Source organism: Anser anser (genome assembly GCF_964211835.1).
Source record: "Anser anser genome assembly, chromosome: 18".
In the NCBI taxonomy this organism is placed as follows: Eukaryota; Metazoa; Chordata; class Aves; order Anseriformes; family Anatidae; genus Anser; species Anser anser.
Window position 1 is genome coordinate 2,115,927 of NC_139739.1, and position 18,563 is coordinate 2,134,489.

General features: G+C 43.4%; 1 protein-coding gene across 3 annotated transcripts in view; it reads left to right on the forward strand.

The window, feature by feature from the left end:
* The first annotated feature begins 9,382 nt into the window (after nucleotides 1-9,382).
* Nucleotides 9,383-18,563, forward strand: part of HECTD4 (HECT domain E3 ubiquitin protein ligase 4) — a 75,354-nt gene continuing 66,173 nt past the window's right edge. For 2 of the 3 annotated variants that reach the window (XM_083804169.1, XM_083804170.1), the window contains exon 1: nucleotides 9,383-10,023. In XM_083804169.1, coding sequence (XP_083660295.1) covers nucleotides 9,847-10,023 — 177 coding nt within the window. In that variant the 5' untranslated portion in view covers nucleotides 9,383-9,846. The remainder of the gene's footprint in view (nucleotides 10,024-18,563) is intronic. The other variant, XM_083804171.1, reaches the window with a different exon arrangement.

The window sequence follows — 18,563 nt, forward strand, 5'->3', positions numbered from 1 at the left end:
GAAGAATGGAATGATGAGCACAACGCACGTAATATGGCCACCGTATTGGGTGCGAAAGGCTGAGCTGATGTCTATTTGTGAACCGATAATCTAATGACGGCAGTGATGCTGGTACAGTCCTCCAAAGAGCTGGTTGGCCCTGAAGACTGACAGATAGTGCTGCTCTCAGTTCTTCCATTGCCTGATTGCTCAGGAAGTTATTTTACTTGAAGGGTAATTAACTGTTCTTCATGGTTTATCTGCAGGCTACTTGTGATGCTCTTTTTAAACAAATGCTGCTATGTTGTTAAGCATAAAGCCAAGGGTTTATAAAACAATTTCAGAAGCGTGATTTTACCTGTCAAGACCAGAATTTTATTAACAGTTGACATTCAAATGCAGCATTAATAAACTCAACTCTACAATATTACAAAGAAACCGTCCTACCTCTAGCAGCATGAAAATATTTCCAGCCATCCTGGCCTCATCTGGGGGCCAGTCCATCACAAGTCTGTGAAATGATGATTTATTTGGCCTTTACTGGCTTATGCCATCTGTCTGTAAGGAACAGAAGGAAAAACAGGTGAGTCATAGTGAGCGGAGCAAGACTGCACCTCTCACAGAAATCAGCAACATCCCTTCACTAACAAAACCACCGTAGACATCTCTACCCTTTTTTGTTTGTCTCTCATATTTATACTCAATGTAAGTTGCTCACCTGCTGTGACTTTATTGCACAATAGTTCTTACTCTTCCTTTAAAAGTAGATTATTGGCTGGAAAATACAGGAAAAGAGCAAAGTCCTTCAAGAAAGAAAGGAAGGGGAGGCCGGCACTAAGGGAAGAGCACCTTTGGAATTGTGGGCACTTACAGCTGCAAAACAACACCACACAGAGAGCAAAATTGTTCTCCCCAGAGGAGAAGGCATTCGAATTTGCGCTGCATGGCTTCAGTTCTCAATTAGTGGCTTTCAATTTTAGTTTGTTTTGAATGCCTGTCACCACTGAAGAGAAAATCAGTACAGTGTATAGCATTTGCTCAGGCCAGGGATTCACTGACCTGGCTTCCTTTTCTTAGGAAGAAGGGTAGTTAGTGCTGCAATGCCTGTAAAAACCTGCTAATTAAGTCTTCACAGGATCTTGGAACTGATTAGTGAATTTCAAGTAGAAGACAATGATAATAAATGCTCAAAAGCCACCTCATTAAAACTCCTCGCTTAAAATTGAGTTTTGGCTTTTTCTTTTGTGTCCTGTTGTTTCAGACTTTCGAGTCACTGTTTTCTAACACTCTTGCAAGTTATACCTATTGTACCTCCTTAGAGGTGTGCTCATGGAAGGCAAATCATTTTTAGATGAATAAAATGTAATGAATTTGGGAGTTTATTCTCAATATTGCTGTCCTGACACGGGCGACTGAATAGATTTTGCGACAGGGTCGGCATACATTTATCCAAAACTTACAAAGACCGAGCTCTTGCCTTTTGCAGTAAATGTCTGCCTCAGGCCTTTCTGTCTGGATGACACCTACAAAACAAGGCTTTTTTGATGGAAACAAGCTGGCAAACTGCTTCTTCTTGCCATCACCGAGTAATTCCTCCATCATTCCCTCCTTTACTGTTTCTCCCTGCGTACAAGCTACTACATGACATTCCCAAAGCTACTTTTTTCTTTTTTTCTTTCTCCTTCCTACAGATCCTTCTGCTTTCTCCCTGCCACAGGTATGAAAATTACTTTGACTAGAGAAAACAGCAAATGGACTATGAGAAACCATCTTGTCCTGTACCACGAGATCACGCCCACATCAGGCCCAACAGATACTTGTCTAGTGCATTGCTGAAGCCCTCTGCTAGCAGAGATCCCACAGCCTCAGAAGGCGATCTAGTCCTTTACCTTACCATACAAATGGGAACGGCTTCCCTCTATATCTCCTCAGCTACAGTTTAAGCCCATAACTTCTTGTCCTGTCAATAGCAGCTTATTTCTTCTCTCTTTGCTTCACTCTTTCACGTATTGCCATGTCTCCTCTCTGTCTTCTCTTATCCAGACTAAACATACCAATCCCTTTCAGGCTTTCCCCATAGGCTTTCAAGTTGCCTGATTGCTCTCATCAAGACTTTCTCCAGCCCATCAGTGGACTTCTTGAAAAGCAGTGGCCAATTCCAAATTCAGCTCTCCAGGGCACGCTTCATGTTTTACTTTTAAGCAGTTCTGCTCTGTGTCTGTAAAACATTACAGGAAGATTTTGTATTTGAATGAACTTTACAGCTGCTACAGAAGGACAGATAATAATAAAAAATAAGCAGTATAGACAAATTCTTGCCAGTAATAGTAGTCCCAGCTTTCCACCCACTTACCCATTCATACATTTCATTTTGCTCTATTTATTATATGTACGTTAAATTCTCAGTGTCAAAATATTCCTAACCTTACCATATGATGGATTTAGACTGAGATATATGAATGAAATTAAACCAGCCTAATATTTACAAGTTTTCCTAGATAATTTGACTCTCTGGCACTCCAAAAAGCCATGAAAACTTACCATTTATTTTACTCCTAAAGTGTTTCCTGTAAGATAGCAAGACATTTATCAACAAAAATGAAACACCCAACATGCATTTGTTTCAATTTTTTGATTAGTTCTGCTTTGTCACACAGGAAAACTAAGCAACCTTATTTGTAAAGAGTAGCTCCTGAATTGGAATAGTTAGCATTTTTGGCTAGGATAGGAAGATCATTAGGGTAGTAGAAAAATGCCAAAGCCTGGTGAAAATATTAGACAAGAGACAAACAGGATATTGATGGGATGGTAGTTAATTTAGATGTTTCTTGACCTGACCTCTACAGTTCATGGGAAATATATTTTCATTACAGAATACAAAGAACATGAGCACATTGGGCCACATATCCTTTCTCCAGACTTTAATTCTAATTACCAGTTAATTTCAGTTCAGTGAAGCACTGTTAGCATGACAAGCTGTACAAGTGCTAAGGTTTAAAAGAAAAATAAAAGGTGGCAGACCTGCCTAGTGTCTGTCAGGATTAGGCAAATTCAGGTAGGATAGGTACCTTCACAGGCAGACACAATCCTCTTTGTACTCGGGACTTTGTAGCAGTGAAGACCACCCATCCCCAGGGGAGAGCGAAAGGAAAAATGTACTTTATCTCTGTATTGTTACATTGCAAAAGCCAGAATTTCAGCTTTTAAAACATTTTTTGTTAAATATTCTGTAAAAATTCCGTCCATTTCTCAGTCAGCTAAAATAAGTGCCTGCGTGGGGGCATCCTGAAGGGGAAAGAGAACTCCTTTCTCCCAGGGATGTAAGTTTTGTAAAACACAGCTCTTGTTCAACGTGAAGTGACAAGAACTTTGCCTCGCCAGCCACACAATGAAGCTAGCCAGCCACGTGCCCAGCAGGCGCAGACCTCCCAGGGCACAGCTTCATGGCCTGGCTGTGGGGAGCGCTCGCACCCCTTAGCACCCACAAGTACACCCCTTGATGCTTCCACACTTGGCGATACAGCTGCTGTCCCCATGCTTCACATTTCCACCAGGCTTTGGCGATGCGAACATCCTTCTCCTCCCCCCCCGGGAAGCCTGATGGCAGGTTTGACAACAGGCTTCAATCAGCGCTGAGTGAACATTTCAGGGAGTCTCATGAATCAGACACAAACCTTGGAGATCACCGCACCCATCTCCTGCAGGAGTCGTGGACAGGGAGTTAACATCCTGTTTGCCTGTCCGTACGCAGGGGCGCTGTGACAGCACCATGATCCAGGGGTTAACGCGTCCCATTTGCTGCGTGACCTCCTGAGGATGACTTTACGTTGCAAGTCCCTTTAAAATACAAGTGTGAAGTAAAACAGTTTGTGTAGAGGAGGAAAATATACTGCATTTAAAGACAAGAGCTTTTACATGTTTAACGGATCCATTCTCATTTTTTAGCTATCAAAGATTTTAAGTTACAATATCAGCCCGTAACTCCAAGTGGAACTAATACTGATTTTGCTAAAATTAAAGCTGATGTTTCTTAAGACAAAATAGCAAAAAAAATGGACATTTTAGATGTCAGCCTTGGGACAAAGGACATCTTTGAGTAACCAGGCAATGCTCCTAGAAGAAAAAACAAAAGTCTGTATGTTCTGTATTGGTAAATGAAATTCTTTCTTGTTATCAGTGAATAACTCTCAAACACAGAGATTTGAAGGATTAATATTTCAACCAGTTTACATGGAAAATTATAGAAAAATATTGAAATTCAAACGTAGAAACACAAACTATTTCTTGAGACTATAATTGAAAATTAGCTTATAACACTTTTTCTTCCCAAGAGTTTTATATAAAACTTGTAAAATAAGCTGTAAATATGAATGAAACTAGAGAAACTTCTGAAGAAGGTTTATTTTGGCTTTGTGTGTATTAGCCCCACCTCTATGCAGACCACTTTCAGCATTACAATAACATTGCCAAGCAGCCCTCCTCTCCTCTACAAGAAGTAAACACTGCAGATCTTGCAGCCTACCTTGATCAAAAAAACTAACATTTTCGTAACCAGTTCTTGAAAACTGATATTAAAATCCTCAGATCACACTCAGTTTGTTTGGGATACTGACAATTTAACATTACAAACACTGAGAAATGCTTTATAAAGAGGACCTTGTAGTAATTTGTATGAATTATATAAAACCACCTCGTTACGTTTGTATTTTTACAATGTTAAACAGAATATTGTAGCAGATTTTTTTCACTTACTTTTTTCCTCATTTTACTGCACCAGTTTTCAGGGAGGTTGAATTTTAAAACAGTACAGAATAGCTGTATTTAAAACCTACCTATTTTTGGATATTAATAATGAGTCTTCTGAGACATTAGAGATTCAGAAATTCAGGACAACCGCAAAGGGATCTGTTCATCTTCCAGCCACTCTTCCTCACTGATGGGCAGCATTTGAATACTTCCCATCACAAAAGGCTACTTGCATTAAATTTTTGAATAAGAAAATGAGACATAGGATTACTAAGAGTAATATTAAATGCTGGCTTTCTTGTGTTCTGCATGTGAAATACCACAAACAGAATTTAAGTGTAAGCTGCTATTTCATTTACAAGCCCGATATGAGTCAACATCACACAGCTGCAGAGAAAGCCAATATGATATTGAAACACTTGACGTGAGCACTGCATGGAAAACACAGAAAGTAGTAATCCGTCCAGAGCATTTTGTGCTGGAAACGCCTTATCTAAAGAACTATTGGAAGAACGACAAGAATTCCAGAATACACAGCCTACAAAGTCTAAGAGAAGTGGATCTATCAATGCGGAGACGACAGAGGAGTTGTGGTCACAGCCTTCGCACGTGAAAAAGACTGCACATATGGGGAAGGAAATAAGCTGTTCTCCGTGACTACAACTGTTGGAACAAAACCAAAAAGGTTTAAATTACAGTAGCAGAAAATCAATTAAGCATTAGGAAACTCCCTAAAAGTAATGACAATTGAACAATGGAAGAGATTGCAGTTGGACTCTGGATGGGACAAATGTCACAAACAGAGTAGTTACCGCTTGGGTCACAGCACTGGATTAGATGACCTCTAAGAAAACATTCTAGCATTTTTATTATGACTCTCTAATTTACATTTACATTTATTTCATGCCCAATTTCACCAAGGCTATGTTTGTATGTAGGTATCATACTCATTTCCTGTATTACAACTGCCTTTTCTCATTTTGTTATTTGTTCTTCCTTGCCATCAGTCAGAGTCTGCTTCAGAGATTATTGTTAATATACCAAAATGAGAAAAATGTATTTTTTTCTTTGCAATTAAAATACATTTTTGAAGTTTGAGATTGTTTCATTTCACTGTCTAGTTTGTCCTTTCTCCTCTGTCAAATACTGACTTTTTCCATTTCAATCCTTTCTAAGTTTTACAAGGAAACAAATGAAGAAACTATATTTTCTAACCACAGTTAGGGTGCCAAGAAGCGCCAGTATTCCTTGCATAGTGGCATTATTAATGATGGCATTCGGGCTCTCTAAATAGCATATACGAGGCAGAGGAGCCAGGATTCCGGGTATGGAAATCTGGTTATTGCAGATCACATTAAAATAGCAACTACTTCTTCTCGTTCACACATTTCTTAGTGCCACAATGGAAATTAAAACTAAAATGGCCATTTCTAAATGAACAGAAAGATGTACGGCAAAGCCTTAGGATGAAAAGAATTTCCACCATATATATTACAATTGTGTCAAAGTAAAATTAAACTGGAGGCCAAGACAATGCTCCTTTAAATTCCACTGCGTAATAAGAAATAGTCGTTTTGAGGCAAGAAGAGTGAATTTCCATTTTCAGCTCACAGGGCTGAATAGACCACGAGCCTCTCCTTCTAAACCTCAGCCACCGTGATGCAGAGAAGCCCAAGGACGTATTCAGCTGTAGGATTGGGACCAGTGCAAAAGGAAGCTCGCTCTGGAGCCCAGCCTCCAGGCAGGACTGCAGCCCCAGCCGTAGGCAGCTGCCCCATCTGCTCAAAAACAGAGCAAAAGACTGATTTTCTGTGCAAGTCTATTTAACAGCGCAAGGATTTTATATCCTCGCCTTGAGGATTTACGTCACAAAGTTATTCTAGTCTTTTTTAGAAGTCATACCATCTCCCATAACGTAGTACCAGACTTCTTTGTAGTTGTTGCAGTATGCCTCTGAATGCTACAGTGAAGTTACAGCGGCTGACATTTTCTGGTGACATGCAGAACAAAAATCATATTTTTTTTTCATTATATTATACAAGATCTTCTGCACCAGATGCTAGACAAATAGCACTGGATTTGCAGAATTTATTACAGGATCAGGGCCTTAATACTGAAAATTTCATGTGTAAACCGACGTCAGCATTCCATGCTTTGTAAGCTCGTAGATCATACAATATGCTGTTAGCTCCTGAATGGTGACCATGCAAGACAATTTAGTAAATCTTACACTAGCCAGTGATTATTTTATTAAGCTGTGCTGAGGCGGGACAGGACATGGTTCTCAATTTTATGGCATTAGATTAATTCAGTAACTGTTTTTTAACTTTAAATTGTCAAAGCAAAAACTCTAAAATTCAGAAGAACTCCAAATAAATGAGTAACTATGAAATGGTAAACATAGCTTTTGTTCAGCTTGGGATATCTTCCCACAAATACACCTAAAAGGGATGTCTAAAACGCCTGCACTCTCTGCAGTTCGCAGTTAAGCGGCCTGCGTTTCACTCGGGGCAGCTCAGGTTACTTACCTCACACAGAAACGGGTGGATCGGGATCCTCAGAGCCCGCCTGTGCTGCGAGAAACCGTCTGCCAAGCCCCAAGCAAGTGACAAAGCACAGCCTCTGGCCAGTACATAATTCAGCCACACACCTCCTTCTGTGCTTAGCCTGGCATGAACGCGGCCAGAGTTACACGTGGCTTTCTTCTAGCTCCAAGTCAGCTCTCTATTCAAAGACAAGGCCTTGGATTATATTTCAAAGCAATTAGTGGATTGAATCGACAGCTATATCAAACCCCGATTCTCCATCTGGGAGCTGCTGTGACAGCCATATTCCTCTGGGATAGAGCAGTCCATAAAGCCCTGGAAGGAGCCTGTGAGAGCTGGAGACAAAGAATTTTCCGCCTGGGGTTACCCAGCTATGAGACAGACTTCTAGAGAACAACAGACGCATCCAAAACCAGGCCACCTCTAGAAAACGTTGCAAATCTTTTTTGTTGACAAGCCTTTCTGGCATGAGTGTTGCTTGTGAACATCACATTTTACTCCCAACCTTGCTATTTGTATTGATTTTGCAGTAGATGTTCCAACTGGTACCATGATGGTATTAGAAAATGTAAAGAGAATTTTTTTCAGTATAACACTGAAATGTATACACACTTTTCTTTTCTCTTCCTCTATTTCTGTCTCATATGAATGAATGAAAACAATATAAAACTCCCACTCTGGCAACAAAACAATAACACTAGTCACTATCTTGCAATGAAATATTGTGACTAATCTAACCTCAGCAGCTTTCCCATTCCTCCAAGGAGACCTTGTGAGCACAGCTTATCTCAACAGCCAGAACTCAGCTGCCACGTCCCACCTGCCATAAAATCTTCAGAGCTCAGCATTCTCTCTCTTCTGAGTACCAGGCAGGCTCCCGAGGGAGGATCAGGGTGGATTTCCTATCTACGGCTGTGCCCATCTGCAGCCGTTGCTCCCTGTGTCAGGTCTTGACCAAAAATAACAGATGCCCACGAACAGTCTCTTACAAAAACTGTTGATCCCCACTCTCCATAGTCTCCTTTCTCATTCCAAAGCGAGACTCTCCAGTGCAGAGGAAAATAATTAGATAATAAAGCCAAGCCTGAAGACCCTTTTGCTCTCCGATAGCTGAATGGCAGTGATATGCGACCAAATGATGTGGGATACCACACAGATGAGTAACCCATGGCTCACATGAATTTACCCGGCTCTGACTCTGACCTGACCTCATCGGCAGAGCAGGCAGCTGGGTGCGTGCTCCTGCTGCTGAATCAGCAGCACAAAAGTCTCTGTGTGGGCTGTAGGTCGTGTGCTCGGCCATCACGTGCCAAAAAGCTTCTTCTCAGCGAGATTTAATGGGTCATCCACCACCACCAGCAGACCTCACCTTACTTCGGCTTTTAATTTGTTTTTACCCAAACACCACGGTATGTTTGTTATGGTGCACTAATCTATTAAACAGTTTAATCTGATCAAACAGGTAAGTGAATGTGTTGCACTCCATCTCTGTTCAGTTGTGCAGCCACTGTTTGATGAAAAGCAGCCACTCGCAATGGGAATCCCCTCAGCAATTATACACCAAAATATTTATCATTTATCATCCTATTTCCCTCGTTAACAGGATTTGTCCCTGCTACCCTGCTGAACAGCCAGGTACACCCGCCTGTGACACACACTGAACAGGCTCGGGTGGGGGCTGAGCCAACTGTGTGTGAAATTAGACCGATGGAAAATAGGCAAGGTTACACAACGGTGCTCAGAAGAGAGAAAAGGCTCGATTTTTTTCTTTAGATCTCCCTTCTCTCCACACGTATGGCGGTGTGGTGAACACAGATAAATGTGGAGGAACGGACCGGAGGGCACGCAGCTGCTTGCCGGCGAGTCCTGCGGGTTTCTGAGAGCCTTTGAGCGGCCGAGAGAGGGGGGGAAGCTGTGAGGGGAGCCACTCCCGGGGCAGGGCGCTGAGGGAGCCGGGCGTTGAAGGGGCTGGAGCGGGGCTGAGGGGAGCGGGGCTGGGCTGAGGGGAGCGGGGCTGGGCTGAGGGGAGCGGGGCAGGGCTGAGGGGAGCGGGGCAGGGCTGAGGGGAGCGGCCCTCGGGGCGGGGCGAGGCACTGAGGGGAGCCGCCGGACCGTGCCGGCAGCGGGTCGAGGCGTACCGGCCGCCCCGGAGGCGGGGTACCGGGGGCGTCTCCCGAGCCCTCGGGGCGGCACCCAAGGGTGCCGGGGGCGGACCCAGAGGTGTGGGGGGGGGAGCCCGGGGAGGGTGTATTGTTCCCCGCGCGGTGCATGCCGGGCCCGCCTCAGCCCCCAACATGGCGTCGCGCTGTCACCTGTGTCTGTGAGGAGGGAGCGGGACGCGGCGGTCTGCGGGCGGCTCCCGGCGGCTCCCGGACGCCCCCCCGGCCCGCTGGCGGCACCTCGCCGCGCTTCGCTGCTGCTGCCTCCCCCGCCGCCGCCGCCGCTGCTCGCCGCCCTCCGGCTGCCCGGTGCCCCGGCCGCTGGGCGTCCCGCTGCCCCCGCCCTGCCCCCGTCATGGGGGGGTAGCGGCAGCCGCCTCGCCTCAGCCCTGCCGAGCCCCCCCGCCGGCCGCGCCATGGGGTCCCCGGCGGCCGCCTCAGCGGCGGCGGCGGCGGCCAGCGACTCGGCGCAGTGGCTGTCGGTGAAGGAGGAGACCATCTTCCTGCACGACGGGCTCATCCGCGTCACCGACCTGGCCGAGCTGCCCAGCGAGATCATCGGGGTGGCCGAGCCCGGCGACACGGAGCTGGAGGTGAGGGGGGGGGGGGTGCCCGAGAAAAACGGGAGGGGACGGGCAGGGGGCGGCGAGGATGAGGAGGAGGAGGAGGGTGATGATGGTGGTGAGGGGGGAGAGCGCTCAGGGAGGGCTCTGCAGCCGCCTGGCACCGGGGCAGAGTTTTTTTTGCCCGGTTCCTCTCAGTGATGGTGACCTGGGCAGGACGGTGGAGAGGAGCTGGCGAAGATGGAGGGTGAAGCATCGCCCGGCTGTGAACGCCGGGTTAGGCAATAAGAGCCGCGCTCGTGTCTTTCTGAGGTGGCCTTCGGCTCCGTTGTTTACAGCTCTGTGTCTTTTTGCTGTGAGGTGGTTGGTAATCAGCCAGTTTTACAGTCGGGTGCTGGGGATACTGGGGTGTCAGGGGGTTAGGCTGCCAGAGATTGCCACTAAAGACCCAGGAGGGCGGCTGGGATTTTCCTTCCAGCTTTTTGCTTTCTCAGAACCGCTGGCGGCAGATCATACGGCCGTTTTATCTGACGAGGAGACGGCGAAGGGCTGAATGTCATGGCTTGTAGGTTGCCTCTGTTTTGCAGGCTGCATTTTTTTTCGCTGCGTGCCTCCCTTCTCTGCTTTCACCCCGCCCTCCTCTCCAGCAGGGTGGCTTGCAATGACACAGGGTCTTTGTCAGAGGAGCTGCGTGCTGGAGCCAGGGGATGGTTCAGCGGCAGCTTTATCTCTGGCCTCCGCTTGGTCGCGAGCGTTTAGGCCTCAAAACCCTTCACGAGGCTTTGGCCGCCGACACGGGGGTGTTGCGGAGGGGGAGCCCCGTGCCAGGCCAGGTGCAGGGGCTGGCAGCTCCGACAGCCTCCTTGTTCAGCTCGTGACGTGCGGCCTCGACGGCGTTTGTGAGAACTTCCAACTGCCTTACCGAAGGGAAGATATTTCTTGCTGAGAGCGCGTTTTCTTTTCTGCGCCGTGTGGCAGCGGGGACTGGGATGGGAGCGCTAGCTGCTCCCGTGAAATGGATGTTGGCGAGCGTCACATGAGCGGGACGGGATTTTAAGGTGGATGACATCCCTGTGCACAAACGGGAAACGAGTCTCCCTTGTGATCAGAGTCCCCTCTGGCATTCAGCGCAGCTCCTATTCAAGAATGTATTTCGATTCCGTTCCATTACAGCATCGAGTCTGATAAATGTGTGAGGAAAACAGCATTGTTAGGGCTAGATGGTAATAAAGGAGGATTCCCGTTAAAAACAAACAAAAACACCTTAGCTTTTAAGATCTTACAGTCTACACCAGGAATATGTTCCAGCATGAAACTTGACAAACACTTGAGCACTGAAGAATCTTTTGTTAGGGCTGGGGAGGGTCTGTGCCTCGGCCTTTATGACACTTTTATGATGAGTGTTTCAGCAGTCCAGTGTCATTGATTAACAGAATCCTTTCTGTTGCATTTTTTTTTCCTGTTACGCATGCTTGCAGCATAAAACTTTAAAATAAATAAGCATTACTTTTTGCTACAGTTCTCATTTTGATCTGTGGGCTTAAAAATATTGAAGCATTTTCTCTCCTTTCAATGAGAGAATAGATGGCTACAAGTGGCTTATTTTTCAAGGCTTGTTTGTAAAGTGGTTTATAGTTTTTGACGCTGGTTGGGGGTGTTTTTAAAAAAAAAAGACTTGAAATTTCAAGTAATATAAGTTAATTTGCTTGTAACTTTTCTTTTTGTGTGTGTATCTTTTTAGATGAAGGGTTACCTTGGTAAACTGGAATGGCTTTGAGGAGCCATTTTGTGGAAATAGGTGCATGCATCTTATTGAAGTGTGGTCATATTATTGGCTAATACAATGAGCAGCTCATTTGCACTGTTCCTACTCATAGCTGCAATGTAATAAATATAATTGAAAACGGTCCAAATGGAAATCTCTTGGGATGCGTTATTGGACAAGGGTAGGAGATGCTGCAGCTGCTGCTTTGATCAGTAAACTTCTTTGATACACTTCTTGTGCTTTGTCAGTGGCAGTGAGAACCCTGATTGACTCTTCTATATGAAGTGGTTAATTAAAAATGGTTTACATTTAAATGGATACTCTTTGTTTTGTTTTGAAAGTATCATTCTGGTCTGTTTTGCTTAAATATCCTTTTAAAGAGCATATTGGTGAGTAATGTCAGTGTACTTGCACGTGCTTCCTTTGTCCTTCTGTTCAAAGGTTTTGTCTACTTATGAAATGAAAAGCAGGGAAAACATGTTACAGTACTGGCATTATACCAAAAAGGGTTTATGAAAATTTAGACCCCTTTCAACTCCCAAATGATTCTTCTTATATCTATTTAGCTCAGTGTGTGTATGTATTTATATATATATATATATACATATAAACACACACATATATAAAATTTTCCCATTAATAGTAGGTTCCAAAAGTGTTAGCATTCTTTCATGTGAAGGTAATTTGTTCTAGGGGTACCTTTTAATTCCAAGCGTCATTTGTTTTTTATTTTTAATTTTTGTGCTATAAATCATGTATACCAACTCTTCAGACCGACTGTCAGCATATTTGCAAAGATGTATTACCAAAAAGAAAAAGAGTGCTTTTAAAAAAAAAAAAAAAGTTGATTTGTTTTTAATGTTGATGGATCTCTGTAATGTCAGAAACCACTTCTGGTAAGGGTTTCCCGATCAGGCCCTCTTGCTAGGAAGAGACCTAGATTAGTTAGCGATACAAGCCTTTTGTACAGAGGAATGACTTTCAAAGTGCATAAGGTCTTCTGCTTCTTGGAGACAGCCGTATGTGGCCAGCAGCTGAAGATGTTGCCATGACATTTTGCCCAGTCTCTGCCTCAGATGTCGATGCCTGCGCAGGAGGGGCAGCTTAATGGAAGGTGAGCCGTTCTTTCATGTGCCACGAGGGAATCTGCACCGCTTTCAGAATCCTCCCGGTCAAATGTCTTTCGCAGAGCCAGTACCCCTTGGGACAGGGCCAGGAGGTATGTCTGAAGGTAGCAGTCCCTTAAAACACGTAGTTTAATCTGCCATTGTGCAAGAGTCAATGTGCTATGTCTTACAAGAATGCCAGCAATATAAATTGTTAATTGTATAAATGCTAACCCTTGCTAATGTAATAAGAAGGGCATTACTGAACAGTGGTTGTTCATAGAGGCTGTTACATAGCCTCCAGGTGATAAACTTGTTTCTAGACAGTTTCATTTGGCTGCCATACGTTACTGTTGTCATCCTGCAGTTTAAGGAGGACTTGTTTCTGCTCTTCCATTTGTGCCCAGTACTTCATTAGTTTTAGAAGAGCAGCGTCAACAGTTTTTCAGCTTAATTAGCAATATGTTCAGTTATATTTTTCCTCAAGGTAGTAGGTGGGGAAAAGACAAATTTTAATACCTAGGCACAGTGTAAAGTAGAACAACCTTATGTGCCACTCCACTCCTGTAACTTGTAAGCTCTCTGTTTTACGTAACAGCCTAACAGAAATAATAGTCATTTGGAGATCTGGTTTTCCTTTGTTTGCTCTAACGTGAGGTAGGGGGTGCATTTCTAGCACCAGTAGCTGTCTGGATCCTGTATTCCTGTCCTCATTTAATATTTTGATTCATATCGATCTCCGTTATTGTAGGACAGAATATGAGATGCCGCTGGGCAGTGGGCAGTTGTCTCTCTGTGCTGTTGACAGATTATTTTTCCACACCTACATTTAATTAAAAATAAGGTGGTGGTTTTTCTTCTGCTGCCCAGTAAGGTCTGGGCTAGCCACGTAGCGAGAAGTCCAGCGCTATTTGGGCAGAACATGCCAATCCTGTGACAACCCGTGTTTTTGGTCAAAATGATTTCGTCTTGGAGGTGTCTGCCAGTCTTGAAACTTTCACCCGCTTCCCTCGTGGATTAGCAGAAACGTTTTGTTGCTTTTCCCTGACTGCTGAAGGAGAGGGTAATTATCTAGGTCAGTGCTTCCCAAACCTTTCTGGTTGCGACCCTACTTCCATCTCCGAGCTTCACTTCTGTCAAGCTAAAAGTCTCTAATGCCAACATAAACAATTGGCTTTTTACAAGGTGGGTGACCCTTCTTGGGGTTACGGCCTTTCGCTGGGGAACCGCTGATCCAGGCGTGTCTGTCGGGCTGGTCGCGTTCCTGCTCCTGCCTTTGGCATCCCCTTCAAATACTTCAAATGCTGCAATTCGTCTCAGATATCGAGGTTGTTTAATGAATTTGTACAGGTACAAAAAGATGGTCTGGCACAATATTGTGTGTGCAGTAAAAAGCTACGGATTTTTCGTGCTTATTTCAGAGCAAGCAATTAGGTTTCTAATGCTTTCACAAGGGAGAATAGTACATGCTTTTAGCTGAGTTGTTAAAAAGCTGTGCTGCTATATCCAGGCTTATGAATGGATAGAGGCCTTGAGCAAGGTGATACAGTTAAAATTCCTTGGAGCAGGAAAAAAAAAAAAAAACAGAATGGTCTTGAAACTTCTGATTTTAAATGGCAAGTGCATCTTTGTGACATTGGAGTTCTCCATTGCAACACTAACTGCATAATGGAAGTATGTAGCAGCTCCTAAGCAACTGCAGAATTTCAGTATATAAAACATCAGGATGAAAGTGTTTGCGCATATATAAATATAAACACACAGTCATAACAAACAAGCCCTATAGAGGGTTGAGAAAAATGATTTAAAAGAAATCAAGGCAGTGTTTTTCAGTAAGACAGCTTCCCACTGTGTGTCTCCAGAAATTGCTGTGAGCAGAAATGCTGTTACCTGGCAGAACAACAGAAAGTGGAGGACTAAAAGTATGTATACAACGTAGTTTATGGAAGCAGCTTACATTCTGATGTGTATTTCAATTTTCAGGCTATCTTAAAACTGTCGATTCTGGTATTTCTTTTATAGAACATTCTATAAATCTTGGAATTCAGTCCTCCCTATGTGATTTTAGTTGTAGGGTCAAAAGAGCCAAGTAAGCAAGCGGTGCTCCCTGTACGTTAATGCTGTGGTGCACAAGTAATGACCTTATAGCTGTAGCATGGTGTTGGAAGTATTGCACTTAACTCTTATTATGCCTCTGTTAACGATATCTTATGATTTTGGGGTTGTTTCTGCCTTTCTCTATGGTTTGTTCCCCCTTCTGTGAGATTGGGATAATGCGTATTTAATGCTCGGGGGGTATTATGAATGTAAATGATATTGGTCAATGTGCCACCATTTTTAGAGAGTTGCTCTCTTTATGTGCAAAGTTCAGCCAATTTGATTACATAGAGAAAGAACTAAATGCTGTTTTAGAGATACATTGCAAGTGAAAGCTCTTATAACTTGAGGAGAAAGTACACCTTTGTGAGCAGCGTCATTGTTCATCAATTCCGTATGTGAGAGAATTAACACTGAATGAAAGCAGCATATTCAGCATGAGACTGATTTAAAAAAAAGTGTTCACACCTGTCTTTGGCCATGCATTTTCTTCTTCCATTTCCATTCTATTTCTTTCCATTCTGCCTACCGCTCCGCAGCTGGTAACTGGGCTATGCCAAAAATCTAGCTTAAAAAGAGAAAATAAAAGAATCAAACAAAACAAAAACAGTAGGGGAGGGGGGCTGGTTGTGAAAGCACAGCGCTACTGCCAGCACCAGGGACAGCAAGAGGGGACAGGAATCGTAGCTGGAGGAAAAAGCTGCCTTTTAGTGGCAGCTCACTTCTAAATTTACTTAATGTGGTCATAAAACCTCAGGCTAAAGCTCTTCGTGTAGATTAGTGTGTCTTAATTGTAGCATGTCCCGTGCTCGCTGTTGGTAGAGAAGCTCTTCACCCTAACAGTTGTGGGTGCCACTGACTGCTTTCTGGAACAGCACCGACAAAAAAAAATGTTTAATGGGAAGAAGTCTCTGGTTAAAGTCTTGTCCCGGGTGAAATGGGACAATAATTGGATACAGCAGGACAGATGACAGCCACCCCGTAGCTGGTCATCTAGAATTTGATCTGTCTCATGCCTCTCAATGTTGAAGGTGTCAATGAACTCTTCGATCATTCATTTTCTTCTTAAAATATTTATTAAAATTGATGTAATAAATTGAATAAAGAAATAATATTTAAGGACAAGATACTGTGAAAGTAGTGACAATTAAGTTTTTATTAACGCAGTGTTTAACTACATGTGACTTCAGGCTATTAAGCCTGAGACTTTCAAAATCAAAACTTTTCAAAGGTAGTTTTGCTAACAAAGTAGGCTTAAAGTTGCAAAATGTGGTGGTCACAGTCACAGGGTAGTCACTGTGTTTTCAAAGTGACTGAAGAATAGAGTTGTTATTTGCAAAAATTATCAACGTGATGTTTACCCTACTTACAAAATCAGATTTAGACAAAGATCCTCTTGAGAAATGTTTTATTTCTTCCCCTAATTCTAGTGCCTTGGTTATTGAATGTTTGCAAGGTAAGTGATAAAGTTTTGAGTTGTTTTTTTTTTTTTCACCAGAAGCTATTCTATAAAACTTTCCATTTCTATTATAGTGCAGTTTCTTTTGTTTGCTTAATATTATTGATTGTTCCTATGGAAAATGTGAATTCGTCTTCTCTAAAAGCAGAAATTGAACTATTTTAACTCTACCAATGTACTTAAGGTAGACAGATTTTAAATTTATTTTCCTCAATTCTCTTTGTATTTGTCTTTCTTAAATGACTACGGTGTACTAACTGCTAAACAGCATCTTTGCTTTTTTTGGGTTCTTATTTCCTTAGCACGTTAATGTGCATTATTTTTGTAGCTTGGCTATTTATCTTCTGAGTTTTCTTCTATCATTTGCCAATTCTGAATATAATCTGTCTGTTCACATTTTATTTAGAGTTCTTCCTTTGCACATATGTATGGTTCTTTCCTTTATTTATGCCAGTGCGATGGTGTTACTGCTGAGCTGCTATTTCTGTTAGAGGCTGCCTTTTGAGATGTAGGTGCTTGGGTAACTTGTTTTATGGCAAAGTGAAGTGATTTGTTCCCTCCTTTCCAAGCTTTTAGATTCTGTTTAAGCCTGGTTACTCAGAAACGAGCGGTGCTGCGAGGTGACTGATTTACTGGTTCAGGTGACTGCTTGTGCTGTGCTGGTGTTTGGCTCTCTTTGCTTCTGAGATCTCCCCAGGTGTTGCAAAGGTAAATGCAGAGCCAAGGTGCCCAAATAGCACTAATAAAAGGATGCTGGAAAGCAGTCCTAAACCAGAGCCTGAACTCAGGTGTAAGTATTGAGGCACCCAAGAGGCGGGGAAGGGGACTTTTACCCCTTTTTGGATGAGTAATCGCTGTTCAGTGGAGTATCAGGGAGGACAGCTTGGGTAACAGCCGTGTGCATCCGCAGGGAAATGAATCTCTGCCTCTTTTAACAATGAGAATGTTCAGATCATCTCTGGATAGGAAAAGAATAACCTAATTTGGGGGAGAAGGATTAATTTTGCTGGAGGGGTGGGTAAAAGGGAGGTTTGGCAGAGTACGCCAGGTTTCATAGCCAGAAGAAAACCTCTTTAGTGATGCAGCCTGGGGCTAGAAGTGTTTAGAATGGCAGCCTCTGGGAGCCGTGTCCTAGGGAGAGCTGCAGTGAATCAGCTGGGTAAAGGAAGGGACAGACCTCTCTGAATGAATCCTGGAAAATCTATTCTAAAATAATTTATGCTATTTCCTTTCTTCATCTGTCTTTTGTAAACACTGGTAGTTGCATTGTGTGCTTTGGAATTTGTGAATATTTTTTTTCCACTTTTACTTTAACCTGCTTTGACTTCAAGATAATGAGCTTTGCCTGAAGATGCGAGAAACTAGTCAGTGTGCCAAGAAAACCTCAGTAAGGGCCGTGGTTCCCTTGTGAAGCCTTCAGACTGTGCAAAGGGAAGCAGTATGGATAGCACAGAGCAGCTGAAGCTCCCTCAGTGTCAGGTCAGGAGGAGGGGTGTTTTGATACCCAGAGAGAAGTGGGATGGTTCCCTGGTGTGTACCTCTGAACCCTGAAAGTTCCCAAATTGTTGGTTGGAGCCAGTCACTGGAAATTTTAGTCTTGAAGCTCTTTTTGAGGATGTCTCTGAGGATTTACCTCTAGTCAATACAATGAAGACTCAGCTAAACCGTGGGACCTGAGAAATAAGAGAGTGGAACCCAGAGTGACCACTTCTCGTAAGTGTGCCTTCAGCTGGATGCTAGGAAGTGACAAAATTTCAGGGTTAATATCCCAAATGCATAACTTTCTGTAACAGTTTGGTTACAGTCTTATTGAAGGGAACCTATCAGATGTAACATTGGTAACTTAGTGGAAATTGAAAAATGTTTGAGTTCCAGCTGGAACTCTCTCTTTGGTTGACTTTGCAATTTGACTGAAACAACTCAATTCTAACACGTCTGAGTGTTTGAATATTTAAACCCTCCGTTTATTATTGCATGCTAGGCACAGATTTGGCTCAAAGTCCAAACGAGGTTGCACAAAGTTCATGAATTAATACAGTGATATAGAGGGACTTAAAACAAAAAAAAAAACAACAAAAAAAAACTCGTGCCCACCTAAATTATGCAATATTACCTGGCATGGATTGTGGAGTTCCACTACCTT